This window comes from Narcine bancroftii, chromosome 3 (assembly GCF_036971445.1).
Source record: "Narcine bancroftii isolate sNarBan1 chromosome 3, sNarBan1.hap1, whole genome shotgun sequence".
NCBI classification, from domain to species: domain Eukaryota; kingdom Metazoa; phylum Chordata; class Chondrichthyes; order Torpediniformes; family Narcinidae; genus Narcine; species Narcine bancroftii.
Window position 1 is genome coordinate 220460529 of NC_091471.1, and position 23901 is coordinate 220484429.

The following is a 23901-nucleotide window of genomic DNA, read 5'->3' on the forward strand; positions in this document are numbered from 1 at the left end:
CAATTCTGAGTCTCACTCCTAAGCTCTCATGTCTGTACACGGCCTTATGTACTGTCCCACCCTGACCACCCACAGATTGGAGGAACAACACCTTATTTTCCGTCTGGGCCCTCTCCAGCCAGAAGGCATAAACATTAACTTCTCTGCTTTCTCCTAAATTACTCACGTTTTCTTTCCCCTCCCCTTTCCAGTTTATCCAGTTCTCCCCTCCCTTACCCACCCAACCATCCCTCTTCCCCCTCTGCTGCTGTCCCCTCCCTCCTCTCTCCACCTATCTTTTCTTGCCTTTGCCACCCCCTCCCACCTGTCAACATTCTCTCAAACCTTGATGAAGGGCTGAAGCCCAAATTGTCGGTTCTGTATCTTGGCCTTTGCTACATAAAGGACACAGTTTGACCTGCTGAGCTTCTCCAGCATTTGGTGCTTTTTACTTCAACCAGATTTTCATGATTTACTTTTCATTGAGAAAAGGTCGCAAGTATTCACTAATATTCAAAACGATGATGATCAAGTTACCAATGACTACCACGGAACAGTTTTATTTTCACTGTACGTGATGAAAATTGATCTGGCTTGGAAGTGCTTGCAATTAGGACAACTTCTACATTGTAACACATCAAGTGCTAATTTGAATTGTCATATCCAGTCAGGATCTATGCTAACACATCCAACTTTTTTTTGTCATCAGGTACACATGTTTAAATGAGCTAATGGCCCATTTTCCAGTTTGGCCCACAAAAATTGGAGCTGTCAGTTCCCAATATGATCGTCATTTGATGGTCACCGTGAAAGCAGGTTCCCAAGTACAGTGGACTCTGTTGGAATCACAATTTAAGGGAAACTCATCTAAGAATGGAAAATTCAGTAGCCAACTTCAATGGGTCATCCATTGTGCATAATTAGGAGGGATGGAGTCCTTCCATCTTACCAAAATAGATCTTCTAGCCAGTGGAATCTTGATGCCATGTGTTGCAAGAAACTAAGGAAAGTTGGAGACCCAGGGGAAGAGACACTTAAATATGTGGTCCATTGAACATATGGTGATCCAGTTCAAACTAAGCCAACAGGAATGTCTCTGGAGGCTTAATTTCACTAAGCCAATTGTTACTTATGTACAATAATGCTTCCCACAAGGTGTTCTCACTATGTGAAAGAGCATTGGCCACAAATGGAATACTGGGAAGTTATAGTCTTCTTTTCCACACAAATTATGCTTGCCATACAAGGTTTATTGGACATCAGATTGGATGCAGAGGATCCCATGAGGAGAGATTGGGTAGACAAGGACTCCTTAACTTGAATTTTAAATAATTATAGAAATGCGATGGATAAACTGGGCTTGCTTTCCCTGGAACCAGGAAGGCTGGGTGATGACCTGACAGAGGTTTTTAAAATTATATAAGGCAAAGATATGATAGATAATCAGAATGTTTTTGCCACGGTAGGGAAAGGTGAGAGAGACAAGAAAGGGGATAGTGTCTCCACACTCTTCCAATTTAATTATCATGTTAACTACATTCTCATTATTAATTTACATGGCATACAACAATGGATGAAGTATCAATCCATGCAGCGCACCACTGGTCAAAGGCCTTCAATCTGAGTAACAACCTTTCACCACCTCCTTGTTTCTCCTACCTTCAGGCTAATTCTCTATCCAACTGACTGGCTCACCTGGCCTCAGTCAGATTCCTTGCGATCTGACCTTCAGAACCAGCCTACTATGTAGGACCTTGCTAAAGTCAAGCAGACGATCCAATCTGCTGCAGGAGCTCAGTCCATATCACATATCACCATATACAGCACAGAACAGGCCAGTTTGGCCCTACTAGTCCATCGATCAAGCATCATCAGTCAGAGAAAAAGAACGACAGACATTACAAGCCAAAACCCTTTATCAAGATCATGATATCAGAAGGTAATGTAAGAGGACAATGTACACTAGCTTCTTTACACGAGCTCCTCTTCTATATATCTCCAGTCTCGATTAAGGTTTCAGCACAAAACATTGACCACTGTCCTCATCAAGGTCCTGGTCACCTCTTCAAAAAACTCATCAAAATCACAAGACATGATTTCCCACTCACAAAGCTATTTTGACTATTGCAAATCTGCTCTTGCCTTTCCAAATGCAGAGATTCTGCTCTCAGATTCCCTTCCAGTAACTTATCCACCAGTGATGCCGAGCTCATCAGCCTGTGGGCAGCCTTTTTTAAATAAAAGCACAAAGTGTGTAATCCTCCAGGCCCCTCACCCCTTGCTTAATGATGATACAAATATCTCTGCCAGGACTACTGCAATTCCTTCCCTGGCTTCTCATAATGGAATACACTGAGATTCATTTACCTCAGTGGTTCTCAACCTTTTTCTTTCCACTCACATACCACTTTAAGTATTGCCTATGCCATAGGTACTCTGTGATTAGTAAGGGATTGCTTAAGGTGGTATGTGAGTGGAAAGAAAAAGTTTGAAAACCACTGTTTTAATCGTACCTCATTGACTTATTATGTGCACTGTTTCAGAACTCCAAAGGAAATGGGCGAATGACAATTTTTCTCAAGCAAGTTATTTCAGTAACAATTGGGTCTAGAACAGTGATTCTCAACCTTCCCTTCCCACTCACATCCCACCTTAAACAATCCCTTACTAATCGCAGAGCACCGATGGCATAGGGATTATCTAAAGTGGTATGTGAGTGGAAAGAAAAAGTTTGAAAACCACTGTTTTAATCGTACCTCATTGACTTATTATGTGCACTGTTTCAGAACTCCAAAGGAAATGGGCGAATGACAATTTTTCTCAAGCAAGTTATTTCAGTAACAATTCGGTCTAGAGCAGTGATTCTCAACCTTCCCTTCCCACTCACATCCCACCTTAAACAATCCCTTACTAATCACAGAGCACCGATGGCATAGGGATTATCTAAAGTGGTATGTGAGTGGAAAGAAAAAGGTTAAGAACCACTGATTATCTTTGTGTGTTTTAAGATCTCCAACACCTCTTCTTTGCTTCCCTGAATTTTTGAGCCTACATGTCTTTCTGCATGGTAAATAGAGATGAGAAATGCATGGTTTGGACCTCGTCCATTTTCTGTGGTTCCACACATAACTGACATTGAGGCCCCATTGTTTCCCCGGTTACTTTTTTACCTTTAAAGTCTTGGTAGAATCTTTTACGATTCCCTTTAACCTTATCTGAATGAGCCATTTCGTACCCTTTCCTATTTCCACCTTAAGTAAACTCTGAGCCTCTATAAGGCTCAGAGGATTCTCCTGATTTAAAGTTTCTTCAGCTGACAAATGCCTACTTTTATTTCATGACCAGAGCCACAAGCTCTCATCTTGCTCTTCACAAGAACACAATCATGCTTTCTCTGAACTTCCCAATCTCTCTTTTAACAGCCTCACACTGTCTCTCTCAATTAATCTTAGCCATTTTTGATCTAAGCCCATCAGAATTTGCCTTGGCTCAATTTCAGAATTTAACTTATGCACTAAAATACTGTTTGAAACTAGCCCACCTGGTACCTTTGGGTTATTTGCATTGCCTGCCATTATGAAGACTGATGCAAGGTACCGATTTGATTTACCTCCCATTTCCTTTACCCCTTTTACACAGATATTCCACTTAATTGGCGTGTGAATGACCCGTGTTTAAAGCCAGGTCAGGTCGTTCACACTGAACCAAGAAAAGCCAGGTGGAAACGCATTGGCTCTGATACTACCTACGTTAGTGGGTAATACACGGGATGAAAATGCCACCCCATCCCACATTTGTTGCGTTCATACAGTTAAGTTAAAAGGCAGTTAACGGGTGATAAAAGGGGTATTTGTTGCTCATATTAACTCCCCAATCTCGCTGTCTCGAGTCACAGAGCTATACAGCATGGTCTCTTTATCACAACTTATCCATGCCAACTGAGTGACCTCACTGAGCTAGTATAATTTGCTTGACCCACATCCCTTTAAACCTTTCCTATCCATGTTGCTCTCCAAATGTCTTAGAAACATTGTAACTGTTCTCACCTCTACTACTTCCTCTGGCAGCTCAGTCCACTTTCCAGCCTTTTGTGTGAAATATTCCAACCCCCCCCCCCCACTTCATCTTGAATGGATGCCTTCTAGTTTTAGACTCTCCTACCCTAGGGAAAAGACTGTATCTAATGACCTTATCTGTGCCCCCTCATGATTTTGTATGTCTTTAAGGTCACCCTTCAGCACTGCAGGGAATAATGTCCCAGCCTAACCAGCCTCTCATTACAACACAAGCCCTCCGGTCCTTATAAACGCCTTCCGTATTGTCTTCAGCGCAATCAGATTCAGGTGACCAGAGTTACATTCACTAATAACAGGCCTCAAGTTAGAGAGGCAATCATTTACTACAAGTCTCTGGCTTTTCCTGCAAAGCCAACGTTTAATCCTGAATACCGAGAGGTTGAACCTTCCTGACTAACCTCCCATATGGGACCTTGTCAAAGGCCTTAGTGAAGTCCGTGGAGACAACATCTATGGCCTTTCCTTCATCAACTTTCTTGGTAATTTCCTCAAAAAACTCAAGATTGGTTAAACATGACCTACCACACACAAAGCCATGTTGACTATCCCTAATCACTCCCTGGCTATCCAAATAAATGCATATCCAATCTCTTAGAATAACCATTACTGTGGTCAGGCTCACCTGCCTATAATTTCCCAAATTATTCAGAACTTTTTTTATACAATGAAACAGTATGAACTATCCTCTAGTTCTTCAGCACCTCATCTGTGGCTGTTTTAAATATCTCTGCCAGCCCTCTGCAATTTCGAAATAGGCCACCTTCAAGAACCGAGGGAATATCTTCTCAGGTCCACTGTTATTTGCCTCCCTTTTAATGGGTGTATGTTCCATGACCTCAATGATTGCTTGTGGTGACGCAGTCATTCGATTTCATCAGGACTAGGGAATTTACCTACTTTTAGTATCATTCGTTTGCTCAGCATAACCTCTTCAGCGATAGCAATTGTTTGGAGGTACTCGTCTCTCGGTGCAGTCTTTGGCGTGTTAGAGGTAGCTTCCAATGACCATTTTAAAGGATAAAGTATGCATATTTTATATCTATTTGCAAAGTAAATTTAAACAAGTACATTTTTTCTTTTAAATCACATTTATGCAATGTTCTGCCAATATTTCCATCTGAAAAAGGCACAATTTGCTCAAGCAATAGGAAAGCTTGGATTATACTTGTGCAGAGAAGTTCTTACAGAATGAATCAGAGGTCCCAGAACAATACTGCTGTCGACACATCTGCCAGTTACCACCACATCAGCTCCAAGATCGAGAGCTCTGCTGATTGGTCGGGCTCTATAAAAATAAAAATTGAACAAGTATATAACAAAGTAAAAAAAAAAATCCTGATTCATTGTTCCAAATACTCGTTGAAAGAGATAGGTGAGGGGTTTTCCAAGTATTTTTATCAACATTTATGTTGCTCAAATGAGCATGAAGTTGGGTCATTGGTTTCTGCTGCTCTCACCATTTCAATTCCAAAATCTTCTTTGTGAGCAAGAATCATGGTCAAGCAGGCTTTTTAAACTGCATGGGAAGCACGTAAACGCATGCAACAAATTAACTGTGAGACTATATCTGCCCTTCAAAACAGAAACTCCTGAAAGCAGAAACGAGAGACTGGAAGCACGCAGGAGGTCAACCAGCATCTGCGGAGGTGAAATGTGTAAAATGAAGTTTTGGTGAGACCATGTATCAGGACTGACAGGAAACTGGAAGAATTGCCAGTATACTGCAGTACAAAGGAGTGGGTGGGGTGAGGGCGGGGGTGTGGGAATAGAAGCCTGTATGTGGCAGGGGCAGCTCAATGGGGAGGGAAACAATGAGCATATGGAACCAGGAGTGGGGAAGGGATGGGAGTGATGAACAAATGGAGAAGAAAGCCAGGTGGACAGACAAGCTTGTGTGGGAGGAGAGAGCCAGGGACATGGGTTACTTGAACTTGGACAATTCAATATTCATACCATTGGGTTTGATATTAGTCCCTTTTAAACTGCAGCACTTGGGATAGTTCTACTGGGACCCAGGTACGATTACTGGGGAAAAGGTGCTGGAAACACCTTTTAAGTTACAGGAAGATCGACCAACCCAGTGATTTAAGGGGGAGCCCACCCCTGCAAAGACACATCACGCACTCACCGAAAGTACAGCCGGATGTTTGGCTGCCCAGTGACGCATGCCCGCAAGTGCTGACATCACCAGATTAATCAGGTCAGCCATTTTCCTGTTCAAATCGCCTGTGGACGTGACCTAGGTAAGTTTAACTGGGTTCCCTGACTACCTCTGAGGTAGGTCAGGGACCAGTTGGATTCTGACAGGGTTTACCGGGTCGAACCCTTTCTAACGGCCACGTAACTGGGATGCAAATTGCCTGGTTAACTCCATTTTACATGGCAGCACGAAAGGGCTTATTGAATCCCCTGAACAACTTCGCCTACGGCTTTCTATACATCAAGGGCCATACGTGGGCACTTGTACGAGATCTACCTATACCTGTCTTTTTGTTGCTTATGTGGAAGAGTCCATGATTATTACAGCAATCCACTCACCCAGTTCTTTCTCTTCTCCATTCACAATTGCATTGCTGCCCAGTCACACAGAACAAGTCAAATTCATCACCTTCGCCAACAATTTCCACTCTACCCTCAAATTCACCTGGACTATTTCTGATATTTCTGTTCCTTTTCAGGGTTTTTCTGTTTTCACCTCAGGAGGCAGACTTGCCACTGTCATCATACTGCTACCTCGAATTTACCATCTCTGATCCTGCCTTCTGTAAGGATGCTATCCCTTTTACACAATTTCTCTTGTCTCTACCATGTCTTAATAGTAGACCTGTTCTAGATCTTCTAAAACAACCTTCTTCTCTCAGAGTTAGGCTTCTTGTTTGCCATATTGGTGTCACCCTCAAAAAGGCTCCTTCTATTTTCTACATGTCTCCACTGACTTCCCCCCACACTCCACGTCCTCCATCCAAAGACAAAATATCAATAAAATTGCCATGGTCATCACCTTTCACTCCATCCTACACACCCTCCTCCATGAGCTTCATTGTGAACCCACCACCAGTCACATCGCTTCTTCCCTCCTTTCTGTTTTTCAAAGGGACCACTTCCCCTGAATCTCCCTGGTTTGCTCACCGTTCTTCACCTATCCCTCCATGTCCCCTGTCATTTTCTCCTTGCTTCGGAGGAGGTAATGTGATGGAGTAGTGGCTGGTTGGGGAAAACCAGCTCTCCACAAAGCAAAGAGGTATTCAAAAAAAATCACAAGATAAAAAGTACAAGAAGAACTTGAAGATGGGTCCAAAGAAGGAAAAATCAAAAATGTCACGCAAAGAAGAAATAAAGAAATCGCTGGAGAAAAAAGAGGAAGGCCTTACCAGTGTCCGGGAGCAGGGAGCTTTCCCCAAGAGGATGGACCGATCAGTGAAGCCGGTGGGCGGGCAGCGGCGTCCCCCGGAGTGGACTCGAACGTTGGCTTGCAGAGCCCAAAAAGGAAGTGCCAGCGTGCATGCGTAACTCCTCGCGCATGCACCATATGCATTATAGTGGGGACACTGATGGGGATGGACGCCGACAGAGGGATGCTGAATCAGCAATTGGAGAGGTCGTAAAGGAGACATCAGTAGAAGAAGGAGCAACATGGAGCCAAGAAATGGAGCTAGAGAAAGAAGAATAAGAGGAAGATGAAGGCTTACAAGAAAAAAATACAAGTAAAAAACAGAAGCAGATGATTGATAAAGAATATTTTGATAGTAAATAATGATACTAATGGACACAATAATGACTGAGTTCAGTAGTATAAAAAAAAACTATGCAAGAGACAGATTTAAAAATGCAAAGAATGGAGAATGCTATGGTAGACATGAAAAAACAAATTGATGAAGTGGAAGACAGAGGGATAGTCGAATGAGTTAAGAGAAAAACTGGAAGATAGAGATAAGGAGCTTAAGAAGACACAAATTTATTAGCCCAAAAAATTTCAGCAGATGTAATAATATAAAAATAGTGGGCGTGAAAGAAGATATAAAAGGATTTATAAAAAGATGGATCCCACAGATCATGGGAGTAGAAGAACTCCAAGAAGAAATAGAAATTGAAAGAGCCCACAGAGCATTGATGCCAAAGCTCCATATTAATAAAACTACTATGATATACAACAAGAGAGAAAATATTAGAACTGGCAATGAAAAGAGTGAAAGAAAATAAGGAACCATTGGAGTGCAATGGGAAAAAATATTTTTTTAATCCAAATATTAGCTTTCAACTTTTAAAGAAACAAAAGGAGCTTAATTTAACAAAAATTGTACTATGGAAAAAAGGTTATAATTTTGTGTTGCGACATCCAGCAATGTTGAAGGTACTCATTCCTGGTGGGCAAAATAGATTGTTTTCAGATCCAGAAGAAGCTCATCGCTTTGCAGACCAATTCCCAAATAAACAAGAAGAAGAGTAAAAGAAATATTAAAAGGACTGTTAAGATGATGTATATAAGATGGAATGTTGATAGTTTGAGAACAGACGTTTAAGGATAAAAAAAAGGCTTTGTTGTATTTTTAAGAATAATATATAGTGTTTTCTTTGGGGGAGGGCTGGGAAAGGGGAAAGATCTGCCCACTGCAAAATCTGTTGATGTTTGCAGTTAATATCGCAATCCAGGTAGAAAAGGGAGTTGTGGTTGTCTTGCGAGGTGGCAAGGGCAACTCATTAAAGGGAGAATTAATGTGTTTTTTCATAGTATTTTTTTGTTTTTTTATGATTTTTGTTATTTTCTTATTAGTTGTTTCGTCACATATAGCAAAGAGTAAGAATAATTTAAAGAGTGATTTTGGAAGAAGGAAGATGGAGGGAGAGAGTTGAAAACAGATGAGTAAGATGAGAACATTGAACTAATATGACTATTAATATTAATGGAATCCACAATCAAATTAAGACACTACTTAAAAAGGAGAGAATAGACATAGCATTTATACAAGAAATACACTTAACTGAATTAGAACACCGCAAGTTGAAGAGAGACTGCGTAGGTCATGAAGAGGCATCATCATGCAACTCAAAAGCCAGGGGAGTTGCTATATTAGTTAATAAGAATCTGCCAATTAAGATAAAGGAAGTAATAACAGACCCAGCGGGTAGATACATAACGATGAAGTGCCAGATTTATTCAGAATCTTGAAACTTGTTGAACATTTATGCACCTAATGAATATGACCAGGAAATTATGCAGGACATCTTTTTAAAGATAGCAGACACACAGGGACACATTTTACTGAGGGGGGGGGGGGAACTTTAATTATAACCTTGACCCATTGATAGATAAAACTGGGAGGACAACTATAAATAATAAAGCAGCCAAATTTACATTAAACTCAATAATGGAGAAAACAACAACAAAAAGAAAGAGAGTATTCATATTATTCAAACAGACACAGCCGAACCTATTCTAGGATTGACATATTCTTGTTGTCGGCCCAGATTCAGAGAAAAGTTCGAAAGACCGAATATAAGGTAAGACTTTTATCTGACCACTCACCATTGTTATTGACAATTGATTTAGAGGATATCCCACCAAAAACATAGATGAAGGCTAAACCCTATATTGTTAAAAAGGCGAGACTTTTGGAAATACATTGAACAACAAATTAAAATATATTTTGAGACAAATACAAATTCGGTAACAGATAAATTTATATTATGGGATGCAATTAAGGCCTTTATTAGGGGACAAATAATTAGTTACATGACTAAGATTAAAAAAAGAATATAATCGGGAAATAGAACAGTTGGAAAAAGATTTAATGAGAAGGGAAGTTATAAAGAAAAAGAGAGAATTGGCAGAGAAAAAATTAAAAAATGAAACATTACAAATATACAAAGTGGAGAAAAACATTATGAAAACAAAGCAAAGATATTATGAATTAGGAGAGAAAACCCACAAAATATTGGCTTGGCAACAAGGAAAGAGGATAAAGATTTCATATAACCTATTAGAGATTAATGGAAATTTTAAAAATTTCTATAAACAATTGTATCAAACCGAAAATCCAGGGAAGAACGATAAAATAGATGAATTTTTATCAAACATTTAATTACCCCAATTATAATTGAAAGATCAAATAAATTACTAAAATCCCTGACAATTGCAGAAATACAGGATACATTAATGGCATAACCAAATGATAAAACACCAGGCGAAGATGGATTCCCTACAGAGTTTTATAAGGTATTTAATAATCTATTAATTCCACCCCTTTTAGAGGTAATGAAACAGGTGGACGAGACCCAGAATTTGCCTCACTCATGTAAAATGGCAATAATCACAGTAATTCCAAAAACGGTAAAAGATCTGCTGTCACTGACATCATATAGACCAATATCTTTGCTAAATACTGTAATGGAGTATATATACTTGGGAGAATTTGGTAAAATTAGAGTAGGATCCATACATACACACATTTTAAAACAGATCTTATTTGAAATACTAAAAGATTCATATTCAGTAATATTGCAGAAACTCTGGAGAATTTTATGCACATTTTACAAGTAGGTGATAATTGAAATAACATCATGAAATGAATAGCCATTGTTTTGGAGGAGACAAACTGGCTGTTTCTCTTGGAATAAGGGAGCAAAAAGGAACTCTGACTACTGGTAGTACCTCAGTTGTGGAAATCTGAAACAACAATTCTCTCTCTGAAAACCCTACAAGAACCTTCCTAAGCGGTAAACATTTACCTTTCAAGCACCAAAGCCTGATGAACTTTATACATGTTAAATTCTGTGCACAGTATAAGAATTGCCTGCATCCAGAGAACTTGGAAGAAGGAGAAGTGAGATTGAACTGTGAACCAAATAACTTTTCTTAAATTTATACACACACATTACATACATGTGCGCTTAGAATTAGAAGGGGGTTAATAGAGGTAAGTTAAAGTTTGATTCTATTTTCATGTTTAAAGTTGATTAAAAGCAACTTTTGTTTTAAAAACTACTTGTCTTGGTGAATGTCTATTGCTGCTGTGTTTTGGAGTCCTTTGGGCTCGTAACATTTTAGATTATAAATTAATTGCAAAATTACTAGCAAATAGATTGACAGACTGCGTACCAAAATTAGTGAAGCTAGATCAGACAGGATTTGTTAAAAATAGAACAGCATCAGATAATGTCTGTAAATTTATTAATTTAATCCATACAGCGCAAATAAATAAAACACCAACTCTGGCAGTTATTCTAGATGCAGAGAAAGCTTTCGATAGGGTAGAATGGAATTATCTATTTAAAGTGCTACAGAAATTCAAATTAACAGAAAAAAATATTAATTGGATTGGAGCACTGTATACTGGACCTTTGGCAAAAGTAGTAACAAATAGGTATGTTTCAGACCACTTTAAATTGAGTAGGTCATCTTGGCAGGGGTACCCATTACCACCTTCCCTGTTTGCTTTGGCTTTAGAACCATTGGCAGAGCTGATAAGAAGGAAACCTATGTTAAAGGGAATAAAAGTAAAAGAGGAAGAATTTAAAATTAGTTTATTTGCGGATGATATTATAGAATATTTAACAGACCCAGATAAATCAATAAAAATAATATGGAGAGATATCAGAATACAAGGTAATATTAATAAAAGTGAAGTGATGCCAATGAACAAAGTCGATCATACAAAATGTAACAAGGAATTCCCTTTTAAATGGCAATCACAGGTTATATGTTACATTGGTATCAGGATAGATAATTTAAATCATTTGTATAAATTAAACTACCAACCATTAATAATAAAAAAACAGGAAGATTTAGAGAAATGGAAAGGTTTACCGTTAACTTTAATAGGGAGAGTAAACTGTATCAAGAGCAATATATTTCCACGGATACAATATTTGTTCCAAATGCTACTGATTCCCTTGACTGGAGAATTTTTTATGAGAATGAATACATTAATAAGAATGTTTTTATGGAAGGGTAAAAAATCAAGAGTGGCTTTATAAAAATTTACATGGATGTATAAACAAGGAGGATTGCAGTTACCAAATTTCAAAAACTATTACAGGGCAGCACAGTTAAGATATCTATCAGAATTTTATCAGATGGGAGAAAAACAGGATTGGCTCAAGACAGAATTATACAAATTAGGAGAAAAAGTCCCGGAACATTTATTCTATAAATGGGATGCAAAACTGGTGCAAAACAACAATTCACCAACACTACATCATATACTAAAAACATGGAAGAGAATACATCTGGAGCGAAAGATGATAAATTATCAAATACCAAAAGTGCTACTAACGCAAAACAGATTAATACCTTTTACAATGGATAATTTATTTATTAAGGAATTTGCTAGAAAAGGAATTAAAAGAATAAAATATTGCTTTTTGGGAAATAATTTATTAACATTTGAACAGTTAAAAGACAAATATGGAATATCACATGGTACAATATTTTCATATTATCAGTTGAAAATTTATTTAAAAGGAAAATTAGGAACTAGCCTAAGATCACCTGAGAGTAGCTGCTATGAAGACTTAATTACAGACACTGTGATAGCAAAAAAAATTATTACAAATATGTACAAACTGCAATACAAGGAAAATGATGAAGTAATGTACAAACCCAAACAAGGCTGGGAAAAAGATTTAAATATACAAATAAAGAATGAAACATGGGAGGAACTATGCACAGGAACCATGATTAATACAATAAATATCCAGTTTCGTATGATACAATACAATTGGCTACATCGATTATATGTTACACCTCAAAAGTTAAAAGAATGGAATCCAATTTTGGACAAATTGTAAACAATAAATTGGAAAAAAAATTACACACAATTTGGACATGTACAAAAGTGAAAACTTTTTAAACTTAATATTAAATAAAATTACAAAAAATAAGATTACCAAAAGATCCAGAAATCTTCCTGTTAAACAACATAAAAGACCAAGAATTAGGCCTAAAATTAGACAAAGCCCAAAAAAAGATTTACTATAATTACACTTGCAACAGCAAAAAGTGCATAATGATAATGTGGAAAACAGAGGCAAAAATGCAACAATGGTACCTTAGGAAAAAAATACCTACAATCTAAAAGACAGACATACTTTATTTGAACAAATTTGGGAACCATACATAGAGAATATTAGAAACTGCCAATTTCAGACCCCCATCTCTTAAAGTGATAAGATACAAGTACGACAATACTTAAATATGGAATTTTGGATGACACGATTTCTCTTTCTTCTGTGTTATTTTATTATTTATTTATTTTTGTTATTTCTTACTTTACGTTATGAGGGTGGGAGGAAGGAGGGAAAATGTCACAGTGTATATTTTAATGATGAATATTTGTATATATTGTTATTGACATGGTTCATAGTGAAGTAGGTGGTGTATCACCTGTCCCTTCTCCTCCTCCCTCACCACCAATCAGGGACTTATAAAGCTCTTCAGAGTGAGACAGAGGTTTATCTGTATTTATTCCAATGTGTCAACAGAATTCAGTGCTCATAATGGGACTTCCCTACAACAGAGAACTAAGCATAGATTGGGTGCTCATTTTGTGCTTTGTCCACGACAGCCATTTCAAGCTTTTGATTGTATAGCTCTGGCTCATTTGTCTGTGCTGAGCATGATGTACCAGTTAAATGAAAAACTGCTGCTTGCATATAATAGGTAGCTTTCTTTTCCTTGCATATTCATGTATCTATCTGGAAGGCTCTTAGATGGTATTCTTGTATCTACTTCCACTGCTGCTCCTGGCAGCCCATTCTAGGCACTTGTGTAAGTAAGCTCTGTTCTTCTTAAACAGATATCCTATAGAATGCAAGATATTTATGCTGTGAAAAAAGATGCTGACTGTCTACCCCATCAATGCCTCTCACAATTCTATAAACTTAGATCAGGTCACCCCTCAGCCTTCAGGATTCCAGAGAAAACAATGCAAGTTTGTCCAACCTCTACATATAGCCCATATCCTCTGATCCTGGCCACATCCTGGTAAATCTTTTCCAAAGCATCCACATCCTTCAAGTATGAGATGACTAGAATTGCACACAATATTCCAAGTGCAGCCTGACCAGTTTTATAGAGCTACAAAACAACTTCCTTACACAATCTTCCACCCAATGAAGCCAGCATTCAATTTTAAATGGGGAGAAAATTGAAAATATCCAGATGCAAAGGGTCCTGGGTGTCCTCATGCAGGATAGCTTGAAGGTAAACCTGCATGTTGAGTTGGTGATGAAGAAGGAAAATGTAATGCTGGCATTCATTTTGAGAGGAATAGAATATAAGAGCAGGGATGTGATGTTAAGGCTTTATCGGGCACTGGTGAGACCTCACTGGGAGTATTGTGAGCTACTCTGGGCTCATCATTTAAGAAGATGTGCTGAAGTTGGAGATGGTTCAAAGGAGGTGCACTAGGATGATTTCGGGAATGAAAAAGATATCATTGTGAGACAAAAGTACAGGCGGGGAGGGAAGAATGGACCAGGGAGTCTTGGAGAGGTTGATTGCTTCAGAAAGTGGATTGGGATGAGGAGGGGAAGATGTGGCACATGGTACAAGTGCACTGAAGTTAGTGGAACTGTCAGAGGATATGTGTTATCAGTGCAAATTAGGGATATCGGCATGGGCTTTATCAATGAAACAGAAGTAAGAACAGGAGTAGGTAAAAAAAAAGAGATGTGACAGATACTGATCTAAGGGTACTGAACTTAAACACACAGAGCATTAGGAATAAAGTAGATGACCTTGTTGTACAGCTACAGATTAACAGATATGACAATGTGGCTTAATGATGGATGTGATTGGGAGCTGAATGTCCAAGGGTACACAGTGTATACGAAAGATAGGCAGGTAGGTAGTGGGGTGGGGGGGGGGGGGGGTAACAGGTAGCCCTGAAGGTAAACAATGATAGTAAATCACCAGAAAGAAGGGACGTAGGGTCAGAAGTGGTAAAATCCTTATGGGTTGAGTTAAGAAATGGCAAGGGTAAAAGGAACCTAATAGCAGTTATATACAGGTCCCCAAACAGCAGCTGAGAAGTGACTACGAGCTACTGCTGGAGATAGAAAAAGCGTGTCAGAAGGAAAATGTCAAAATAATTATGGGTAATTTTAACATGAAAGGGGATTGGGAAAGTCAATAATGTACTGGATCTCAGGAGAGAAAGTTTGTAGAATGCCTACAGGATGGCTTTTTTTGAGCAACGTTGACAATCCCACCAGAGGATCGGCGGTTTTGGATGGGTGATATATAATGAACCTGATTAGGGAAGTAAAGGTAATGATCCCTTAGGGACTAGTGATCATAACATGATAGAGTTCAGTTTCAAATGTGAAAGGGAAAAGCTGATATTAGGTACGTCAATATTTCAGTGGAACAAAGGGAATTACAGAGGTGTGAGAGAAGAATTGGCCCAAGTTGACCAGAAAAGTAAGCTAGATGGAAGGATTGCAGAGCAGAATTGGATGATATTTCTACAAGAAATAAAGAAAGTGCAGGATAGATATATTCCAAGAAAGTAGAAAATTATGAATGGAAAAATTGCACAAATGTGGCTAACGAGAGGTTAAGGCTAAAATAAAAGCAAAACAGGGCAAACAAAGAAGCAAAAACTAATGGAAAAACAGAGGACTGGGAAAATTTAAAAAACTTACAGAAAGACAAAAAAAAAGTCATTAGAAAAGAAAAGATAAATTATGAAAGGAAGTTTGCAAATAACATACAAAAGGATACTAAGAGTAGATATAGGACTGATTGAAAATGATGCTGGAGAAATTATAATGGGTTACAAAGAGATGGCAGAGGAACTAAATGAGTATTTTGTGTTAGTCTTCACTGAGAAAGACAACATCAACATACCTGACAGTCAGAGGTTTCTGGGAATAGAACTGAGTACAGTCAAGATTACTAGAGATAGTGCTTACTAAGATGAATGGACTAAAGATAGATAAGTCTCCCGGACTGGATGAAGTGCACCCAAGGGTTCTGAAGGAGGTGGCTTTGGAGATTGTGGAGGCATTGAAAATAATTTTTCAGAAATCAATTGACTCCAGCATGGTTTCGGAGGATTGGAAGGTTGCAAATGTAGTTTCGCTGTTTAAGAAAGGAGGGAGGCAGAAAAAAGGAAATTATAGGCCTATTAGTCTGATGTCAGTGATTGGAAAGTTATTGGAGTCGATCCTCAAGGATGAGGTTATGAAATACCTCAAGGTGCATGGCATGATAGGTCCAAGTCAGTATGGGTTCATGAAGGGAAGATCCTGCCTGACCAATCTATTAGAATTTTTTGAGGAAATCTCAAGTAGGATGGACAAGGGAGAGGCTGTGGATGTTGTGTATTTGGATTTTCAAAAGGTCTTCAATAGGTGCCACATAAGAGGCTGGTTAATAAGATGAGAGTCAATGGAATTACAGGAAAGATATTAGATTGGGTGGAGCATTGGCTGATAAGCAGAAACCAAAGGGTGGGAATAAAGGGATCCTGTTCTGGTTGGTTGCTGGTTACTAGTGGTGTTCCACAGGGGTTGGTGTTGGGGCCGCTTCTTTTTACAATGTGTATTGATGATTTAAATTATGGAGTGAATGGTTTTGTAGCGAAGTTTGGAGATGACACCAAGATAGGTGGTGGAGTAGGAAATTTTGAAAAAACCGAAAGGTTGCAGAGACTTGGACAGTTTAGGAGAGTGAGCAAAGGAATGGCAGATGAGATACAATGTAGAGAAATGTATCTGTTGCACATTTTGGAAGAGGAAATAGACAGGCAGATTATTATTTGGATGGGGTTAAAATTCAAAATTCAGAAGTGCAAAGGGATTTGGGGGTCCTCGTGCAGGGTAATTTGAAGGTTAACCACCAGGTTGGATTGGCCGTAAAGAAAGCAAATGCTAGTTGTCATTCATTTCAAGAGGAATAGTGTATGAGTAAAGAGGTGTTGATGAGGCTCTATGGGGCACTGATGAGACTTCATTTGGAGAACTGTGTGCAACTTTGGACCCCTTTCTTAGAAAGGATGTAATGATGTTGGAGAGAGTACCGAGAAAATAATCAGGATGATTCCTAGAATGCAAGGGTTAACATATGAGGAACGTTTAGAGGCCCTTGGATTGTATTCAATAGAGTACAGAAGAATGAGAGGGGATCTCACAAAAACATTTCGGATGCTGAAGGAATGGACAGAGTAGATGTGATAGGATGTTTCCCTTGGTGGGTGAATCCAGGACAAGAGGACACAGCATTAGAATTAAAAGGTACCCATTAAAACAGAGATGAGGAGTAATTTATTTAGCCAGAAAGTCAAGGATTTATGAAATTCATTGCCACATAACAGCTGTGGAGGCCAGATCATTGAGGAGTTTAAGTGAGAGATTGATAGGTATCGAATTAGTCAGGGTATCAAGGGATAAGGGGAAAAATCCAGAAATTGGAAGTAGATGTGAGAATGGTTTAGCTAAGGTTGGAGTGGTGGAGCAGACACAATGGGTCGAATTCTCTAATTTGTTCCTTTATCTTGTGATTTCAATAGAGGAATCTGATGGAGATGGGTGTGACCTACATTTTGAAAAATCAATGGTCCTTCTATTTGGTTTAAGGATGTCCAGGATAACATGATATGTTTGTTGTTCCTCAAGTTTATTTGGCCTCATACTGACAACAGATAAGGCTGAGGACAGGCATACCTATGTAGGAATTGAAATTATTGGCTGCAGGAAGTTCAAGCTGAGCATATGTGTTCGGCAAAGCAGTCACCCAATCTGCATTTGGTCTCACCAATGTAGAGGAGGCCACATCAGATACACCGAATGCAGCAGTCTAAGTAGGACAATGTGCAGGTAAAACTTTACCTCACCTGGAAGGTCTGTTTGCAGACCTAGATTGAGTGAGGGGGGGGGATAATGTAGGGGCAAATTTTGCACTTCCTGCAATTGCTGTGGGAAGTGCTGAAGAGGGCAGAAGTATGGGTGGGAAGGGAAGAATGGTCTAGGGAGTGTCGGAGAATCTAATTCCTTCAAAAAGTGGATCGGGTTGAGGAGGGGAATGTGTGGCACATGGTGCGATGGCACTGAAGTCAGCAGATATAATGTGTTATTAGTGCAAATTAGAAATACAGGAAAGGGGAGTCCAGCAGAGGCTGAGGAATTGGAAGAAAGGGATTGCATTCTAATAACAGATATGGTGGGAGTCAGTAAGTTTGTAACAGATTTCTGTGGATAGTTTATGTCCTGAGATGAAGACAGAAAGATCAAGGAAGGAGGCGTCAGAAACAATCTAAAGCAGAATGGATGTTGGCAAAGAAGTTAATTAAATTGTCAGGTTCTGCATAGGTACAAGTGGTAGCACCAATTCAATCTTTGAAATTGTGTGGAGGAAAAGTTGGGGAGAGGTACCCAAGTAGGATTGCTCCAGTCAGAGGTTCCTACCGCTTCAAAAGGGCATCAATAATCCTGGTGCCCAAGATGACCAGAGGGAGCTACCTCAGCGACTATCGCAAAGTAGCTATAACATCTACCATGATGAAAGGCTTTGACAGGTTGGTCATGGTCAGAATTAACATATAACTAAGCAAAGTACTGGACACACTGCAATTCACCTATTGTCACAATCACTCCACAACAGACACACTATCATTGGCTCTCTACTCAGCTCTGGATCACCTCGAAAACAGCAACTCATACATACGGCTGCTCTTCATAGACTACACCTCAGCCTTCAATACCATTATTCCCTCCGTGCTGGTCAAGAATCTACAAATTGAGACTCTGCAATGCCCTCTGCAACTGGATTCTTGACTTTCTCATCAGAAGACCACAGTCAGTAGGAATTGGACAACGTTCCTCCTCACTGATCATCAATGCAGGCGCACCTCAAGGATGTGTACTTAGCCCACTGCTCTACTCACTATACATCATGACTGTGTGGCCAGGCACAATTCCATGTTATCTACAGTTTTCCCGACGACATTACAGTTGTCAGCGGAATCCCAAACAGCATTGAGGAAATGTTCAGGAAGGAGAAAGATCAGCTCATTGAGTGGTGTCACACCAACAACCTTGCACTCAACGTTAGCAAAATCAAGATGATTGTGGACTTCAGGAGGAAGTCAGGACAACAGGAATCAGTCCTCATCGAGGGCTCAGTAGTGGAGAAGGTCAAGTGCTTCAAATTCTTAGGCGTCGACATCCCTGAGGATCTATCCTGAACCTCCATATCGATGTTATGGAGGGTGGGAGGATATTGGAGCATCTGGAGGAAACCCGCTCAGGCACAGGGAGAACGTACAAACTCCTTACGGAGCACTGGATTCAAACCCCCGTCGCTAAAACTATAATAGTGTTGTGCCAAGTGCTACGCTAACTGTGCCATCATGTGTAAAGGTAATGCATACAAGAGTTCTACACATTGCAAAAAATATTCTTCCTCACATCTTCCTGGATTTTTTCCAAAATCTTAAATCTTCCACAGTACAACTCTGATTATCCAAAATGGTCGGGACCGGGCCCATTTCGGATAAACAATTTTTTTTGGACAACTGGTCATTTTTAAAAAAACCGCCCAGTAGCAACTGCAAATCATTTATAACAGTGTTTACATAACAACAAACAACAAGGTAGGGGGTTTTTAAGCATTAAAATAAAGTTTAATTGTCACTAAAAAATGCTGGCCACCGCTGATCACCGACACCTACCACCGATGCCCTGCTCATGCCGGGAACCCGAGGGTCCCGCTTCTGCCTGGGAGCTTGAGGTCTGCTGCTGCTGATGCCAGGAGCCTGAGATCCACTGCGGCTAGTGCCGCAAGCTTGAGCTGGGAGCGACGTCCCCAGTCATTTCAGATAACTGAGGATTTCGGAGAATCCAATTTCAGATAATCAGAGTTGTACTGTATTAGTATATAAAAGGTACAGCTTTGTCTTATTTACCTTACAAAAATTTGACGCAAGCTTCTGCCCCTCTATCAGATCTCCTCTCAATCGCCCTTGCTCTGTCTTAGGTCAATAATACCAGTTTATCCAACCTAACCTTGCAGCCAAAATCCATTGTTTCTGAAACCATTCCAGCTAATACCAAGTTCAAGTATATTATCATCTGATTGTATATACAATCCAGTGAAACAGCGTCTGTCCAGAACATGGTGCACACATAAAAACACATCTTCTATCATACATTAAGCCCTATTTAGACAGCCCTCTCAGTGAATGTCTAAAGAGGAAAGGGAGAATGTTTTGATGATCCTCTGTATAGACCTCTGGTCTAATGCTTTGCAGCTACCATACCACACAATGACGCAGCCAGACAGAACACTGTCAATTGTGCTCCTGTGAAAGGTTGTCAAAACAGGGACCAGTAGCCTTGCCCTCCTCAACCTCTTTACAAAGTGTTGGTGCTGTGTTGTGAATCTCAGATAGGTTGTCCCTCCAAAGTTCAAAGTTCAGATTTATTGTCAGAGTTCAGGCATGACACCACATACAACCCTGAGAATCTTGTTTCCTGCGGGCCAGGCAAAATTTCTACTTATCAATAGTGCAAAAAAATTGTACTCAAGAAAAAAATACATATATAAAAGAGAAAATGTAAACAAGAAGGAAATGCAAACAATCTGTGCAACAGAAAATAAATATTCAATAATAAATAATGTGCAAAGTAAGAGAGTCCTTAACTAAGTGTCTGATTGAGATTGTTGTTGAGGAGTCTGATGGTGGAGGGGTATCAACTGTTCCTGAACCTGGTGCTACAAGTCTTGTGGCACCTATGCCTCTTCCCTGATGGTAGCAATGAGAACATCCATGTTCTGAGTGGTGTGGATGCTTGATGATTGCTTCTGTTCTCTGATGGCAGCATTCCATATAGATTTTCTCGATGGTGGGGAGTGTTTTTCCTCTGAGGTACTGGGCTATCTCCACTACCTTCTGTAGGGGTTCTGCTCGGAGGTATTGGTGCCACCGTAGCTCTTTTTGTTCTGATGTCTGAAGCTTCTTTTTTCATACTTCATTTGTATGTGGGAGGGGTATAGTCAGGTGATCCAACTAGCCAAAATGCAGTCTCGGAAAGAATGGCGTATGCATACCAAAGAACTTTGTGCTCTCCATGACAAAATGATTGATGTGTCATGGAGAATGGTCAACCTTTTTGGTTTTGAAGTCCACAATCATCTCCATTGACTTGTCCACACTGAAAGTCAGGTTGTTGTTCCTACATTATTTTATGTGCCTCCAGTCTCCTCTCTGTACTACAATCTTTCCTTGTAACTCAACTTCTGAAGATGCTGCAACATCCTAATAAATCTTCTCTGCACTCTTTCAATCTTACTGATATCCTTCCTGTGGTTTGGTGACCAGAACTGCACACAATACTCCAAATTTGGCCTAACCAATGTCTTATACAACCTCATCATAACATCCTATACTCAATTCTTTGATTTAGGAAAGCCAAGATGCCAAAAACTTTCTTTACTACCCACTTTCAGGGGATTATGTATCTGTATTCCCAGATCCTTTGTTCCTACGCATTCCTCGGTGCCCTACTGTGTATGACTTACCTTGGTTTCTCCTTCCAAAATGCAACACCTCATACCTTGATATGCCTTATTCCACTGGCAGCCCTAACCCATCAGGGTTGCGAATGCCGTGGAATGTAAATAGCAAGAAGCAGTCCTGTGAGACATCACATCCAGACTTAAGGCCTCACAGTGTCTTGGTGTCAGACTAAAAATGAGATGGGAACCTCTTCCTGCTTACCACCTAATATCCTCACTCAGCTGATGAATCAGTGTTCCTCCATGCAAGCACTGAAAGCAGCAAAGGTATAGAATGTACTCTTGTCCATCATTAAGTGTGCTGTGGAGCACAGTCTAAGCTGTTCAAGTCCTGAAGAACATAGGAAGCTGAAACTGTAGCAGGGAGTTAGTGAGCCCACACAGGGAAAAACCTACTTGATCTCAACCTCAGCCATCTACCTATATGAGATGCATCTATCCATGATAATATTGGTATGCATGGCCATTGCACAGTCCCAGTGGAGACACATTCCCCTTCACTCCGAAAACATCCTAGAAATGTGTTGACTGGGATAGGACCAGAACAGATCCACAACAAGGAAGAGTTCAAGTCGCAAGACCCTACATTGCTGCCTTGTACAGGCAATCAGCAAGATGTAAACAGTTTTGCAGACATCAAAAATATCACAACCTGGTCTATAGCTCTTTCACCAATGCCAAATTCAGTGAATATATTGTATGTTATTTATAAAAAGCTGATGCAAGAATCATGCAGCACTCAAGTGAGCAACTTAATTTTGGATAGAATAACACTATGTAAGCTCAGTTTGAACTGAAAGTATTGAGCAATCAAGAAATGGTCAGATAATATAAACAATAAATACTCACCCTAGATATGCATTCATGCTTTGGACATTTGTAGGAAAAGGGCTTCCATTATACATGTCTGTGATGCCAACTTCTTTCAGCAAATCTTTCTGGCAAAAAGATAAAAAAAGTGGAAACAATCCAAATGCTCGCTTTCTTAACTCTAATAAGGCACTGAATTACATCTGTGCAGTCACTTCCTGTTCCTAAATCCAGACTAAATGTCTCTTTCATCTAACGAGTCCACTTGATCCTGTCAATCTATATCTATATGACCACAATCTATATTTGTAATTATAAGAAAAGAAATATGTGAGGGTTTTCCAGCTATGTTTTGTTTTCTGATGCATTTTCCTCCATCAAAATGTTTGAAAGCAAATCATGTTTTTTTCAGCTCGTATTTTTTTTACTGGAGGGAAATCCATAGATGATAACTTGCATGAATATGGAATTTAAACAGGACACTTCCTCATATCAATCACAATTGATGCCCAAATAAGATTTATTCTCCACAGAGTATAATGTTGCTCCACTTCCAAGCTCCCTACCCTTGCAATTATCTCAGTTCTGGGTCCCAACCTACCAGCCTCCTATTCCTCACCCTTGATTTTGATGGTCCCAACACTCATCCATCAACCCTCATTCTGCCAGTCCTCATCTTAATATCCCACCCACCCCTCCCAGTCACCCTGATCCTTCCAACCACTAAATCCAAAATACTGGGTACTGATTCCCCCTCTCAAACAGAACATTTCTGATCAATTACCAAGATAAATGAAAATAATTTGCAAAAGGCATAATGTTTTCAAGGAAGAACTTATTCCTTAAAACAGACCGAAGGGGTATTGAGTCATATAGATCAGAAACAGACCTTCAGGGCACCACGTCTATGCCGACCATCGTACTACCTATTTACCAACATTTGGCCTGTAGTTTACTGGGGTGTTCTATGCTAATAATTTATTAAAAGAACCATCTCACCCTGATCATACGCTCTTCTTCTCCCTTTTGTCAGGCAGAAGATTCAAGTGCTTGAAAGCACGAACCTCCAGATTCAAGGGCAATTTTTTTTCCTGCTGTTTTCAGACTCTAAAATGGATCTCTCACCCTTGCACTGATTGTAACTGTACCTGTCTCTATAACCTGTACTGTCTTTGTATTCTGCCGCATACTCTGCACTATTTGACTTTTTGTAACAATATTCCCTACACTGTTGTTTTATTTATTTATATATTTGTTATTATTGAATTACTGTAAAAATTGACTTGCCTAGCAAGCCAGCTCGATATACAAAGCTTTTTGCTGATTTTCAGTACAAATGACAATAAATCATTTAATTCAATTCTTAAACATTTTTGCAATGGCAAAAGATTTTGTACTATCAGCTTGCTTTTCAAAATTTAGCATATTTCTATAAGGTTCTCCTCAGTATGGGAGGGGATCTTACAGAAGTGTATAAATTGTATAAATGTATAAACTGGCCGGACGTGGGGAGTG

The 23901-nt window shown here is 39.5% G+C and overlaps 1 protein-coding gene across 3 annotated transcripts in view; it reads right to left on the minus strand.

Annotated features, from left to right (window-relative positions):
* The window catches only part of lratb.1 (lecithin retinol acyltransferase b, tandem duplicate 1), a 212554-nt gene that overhangs the window by 161454 nt on the left and 27199 nt on the right, over window positions 1–23901 (minus strand). For all 3 annotated transcript variants that reach the window (XM_069926674.1, XM_069926673.1, XM_069926675.1), the window contains exons 5-6: window positions 22426–22514; window positions 5241–5340 (exon numbers count right to left, since the gene is read on the minus strand). In XM_069926674.1, coding sequence (XP_069782775.1) covers window positions 5241–5340; window positions 22426–22514 — 189 coding nt within the window. The remainder of the gene's footprint in view (window positions 1–5240; window positions 5341–22425; window positions 22515–23901) is intronic.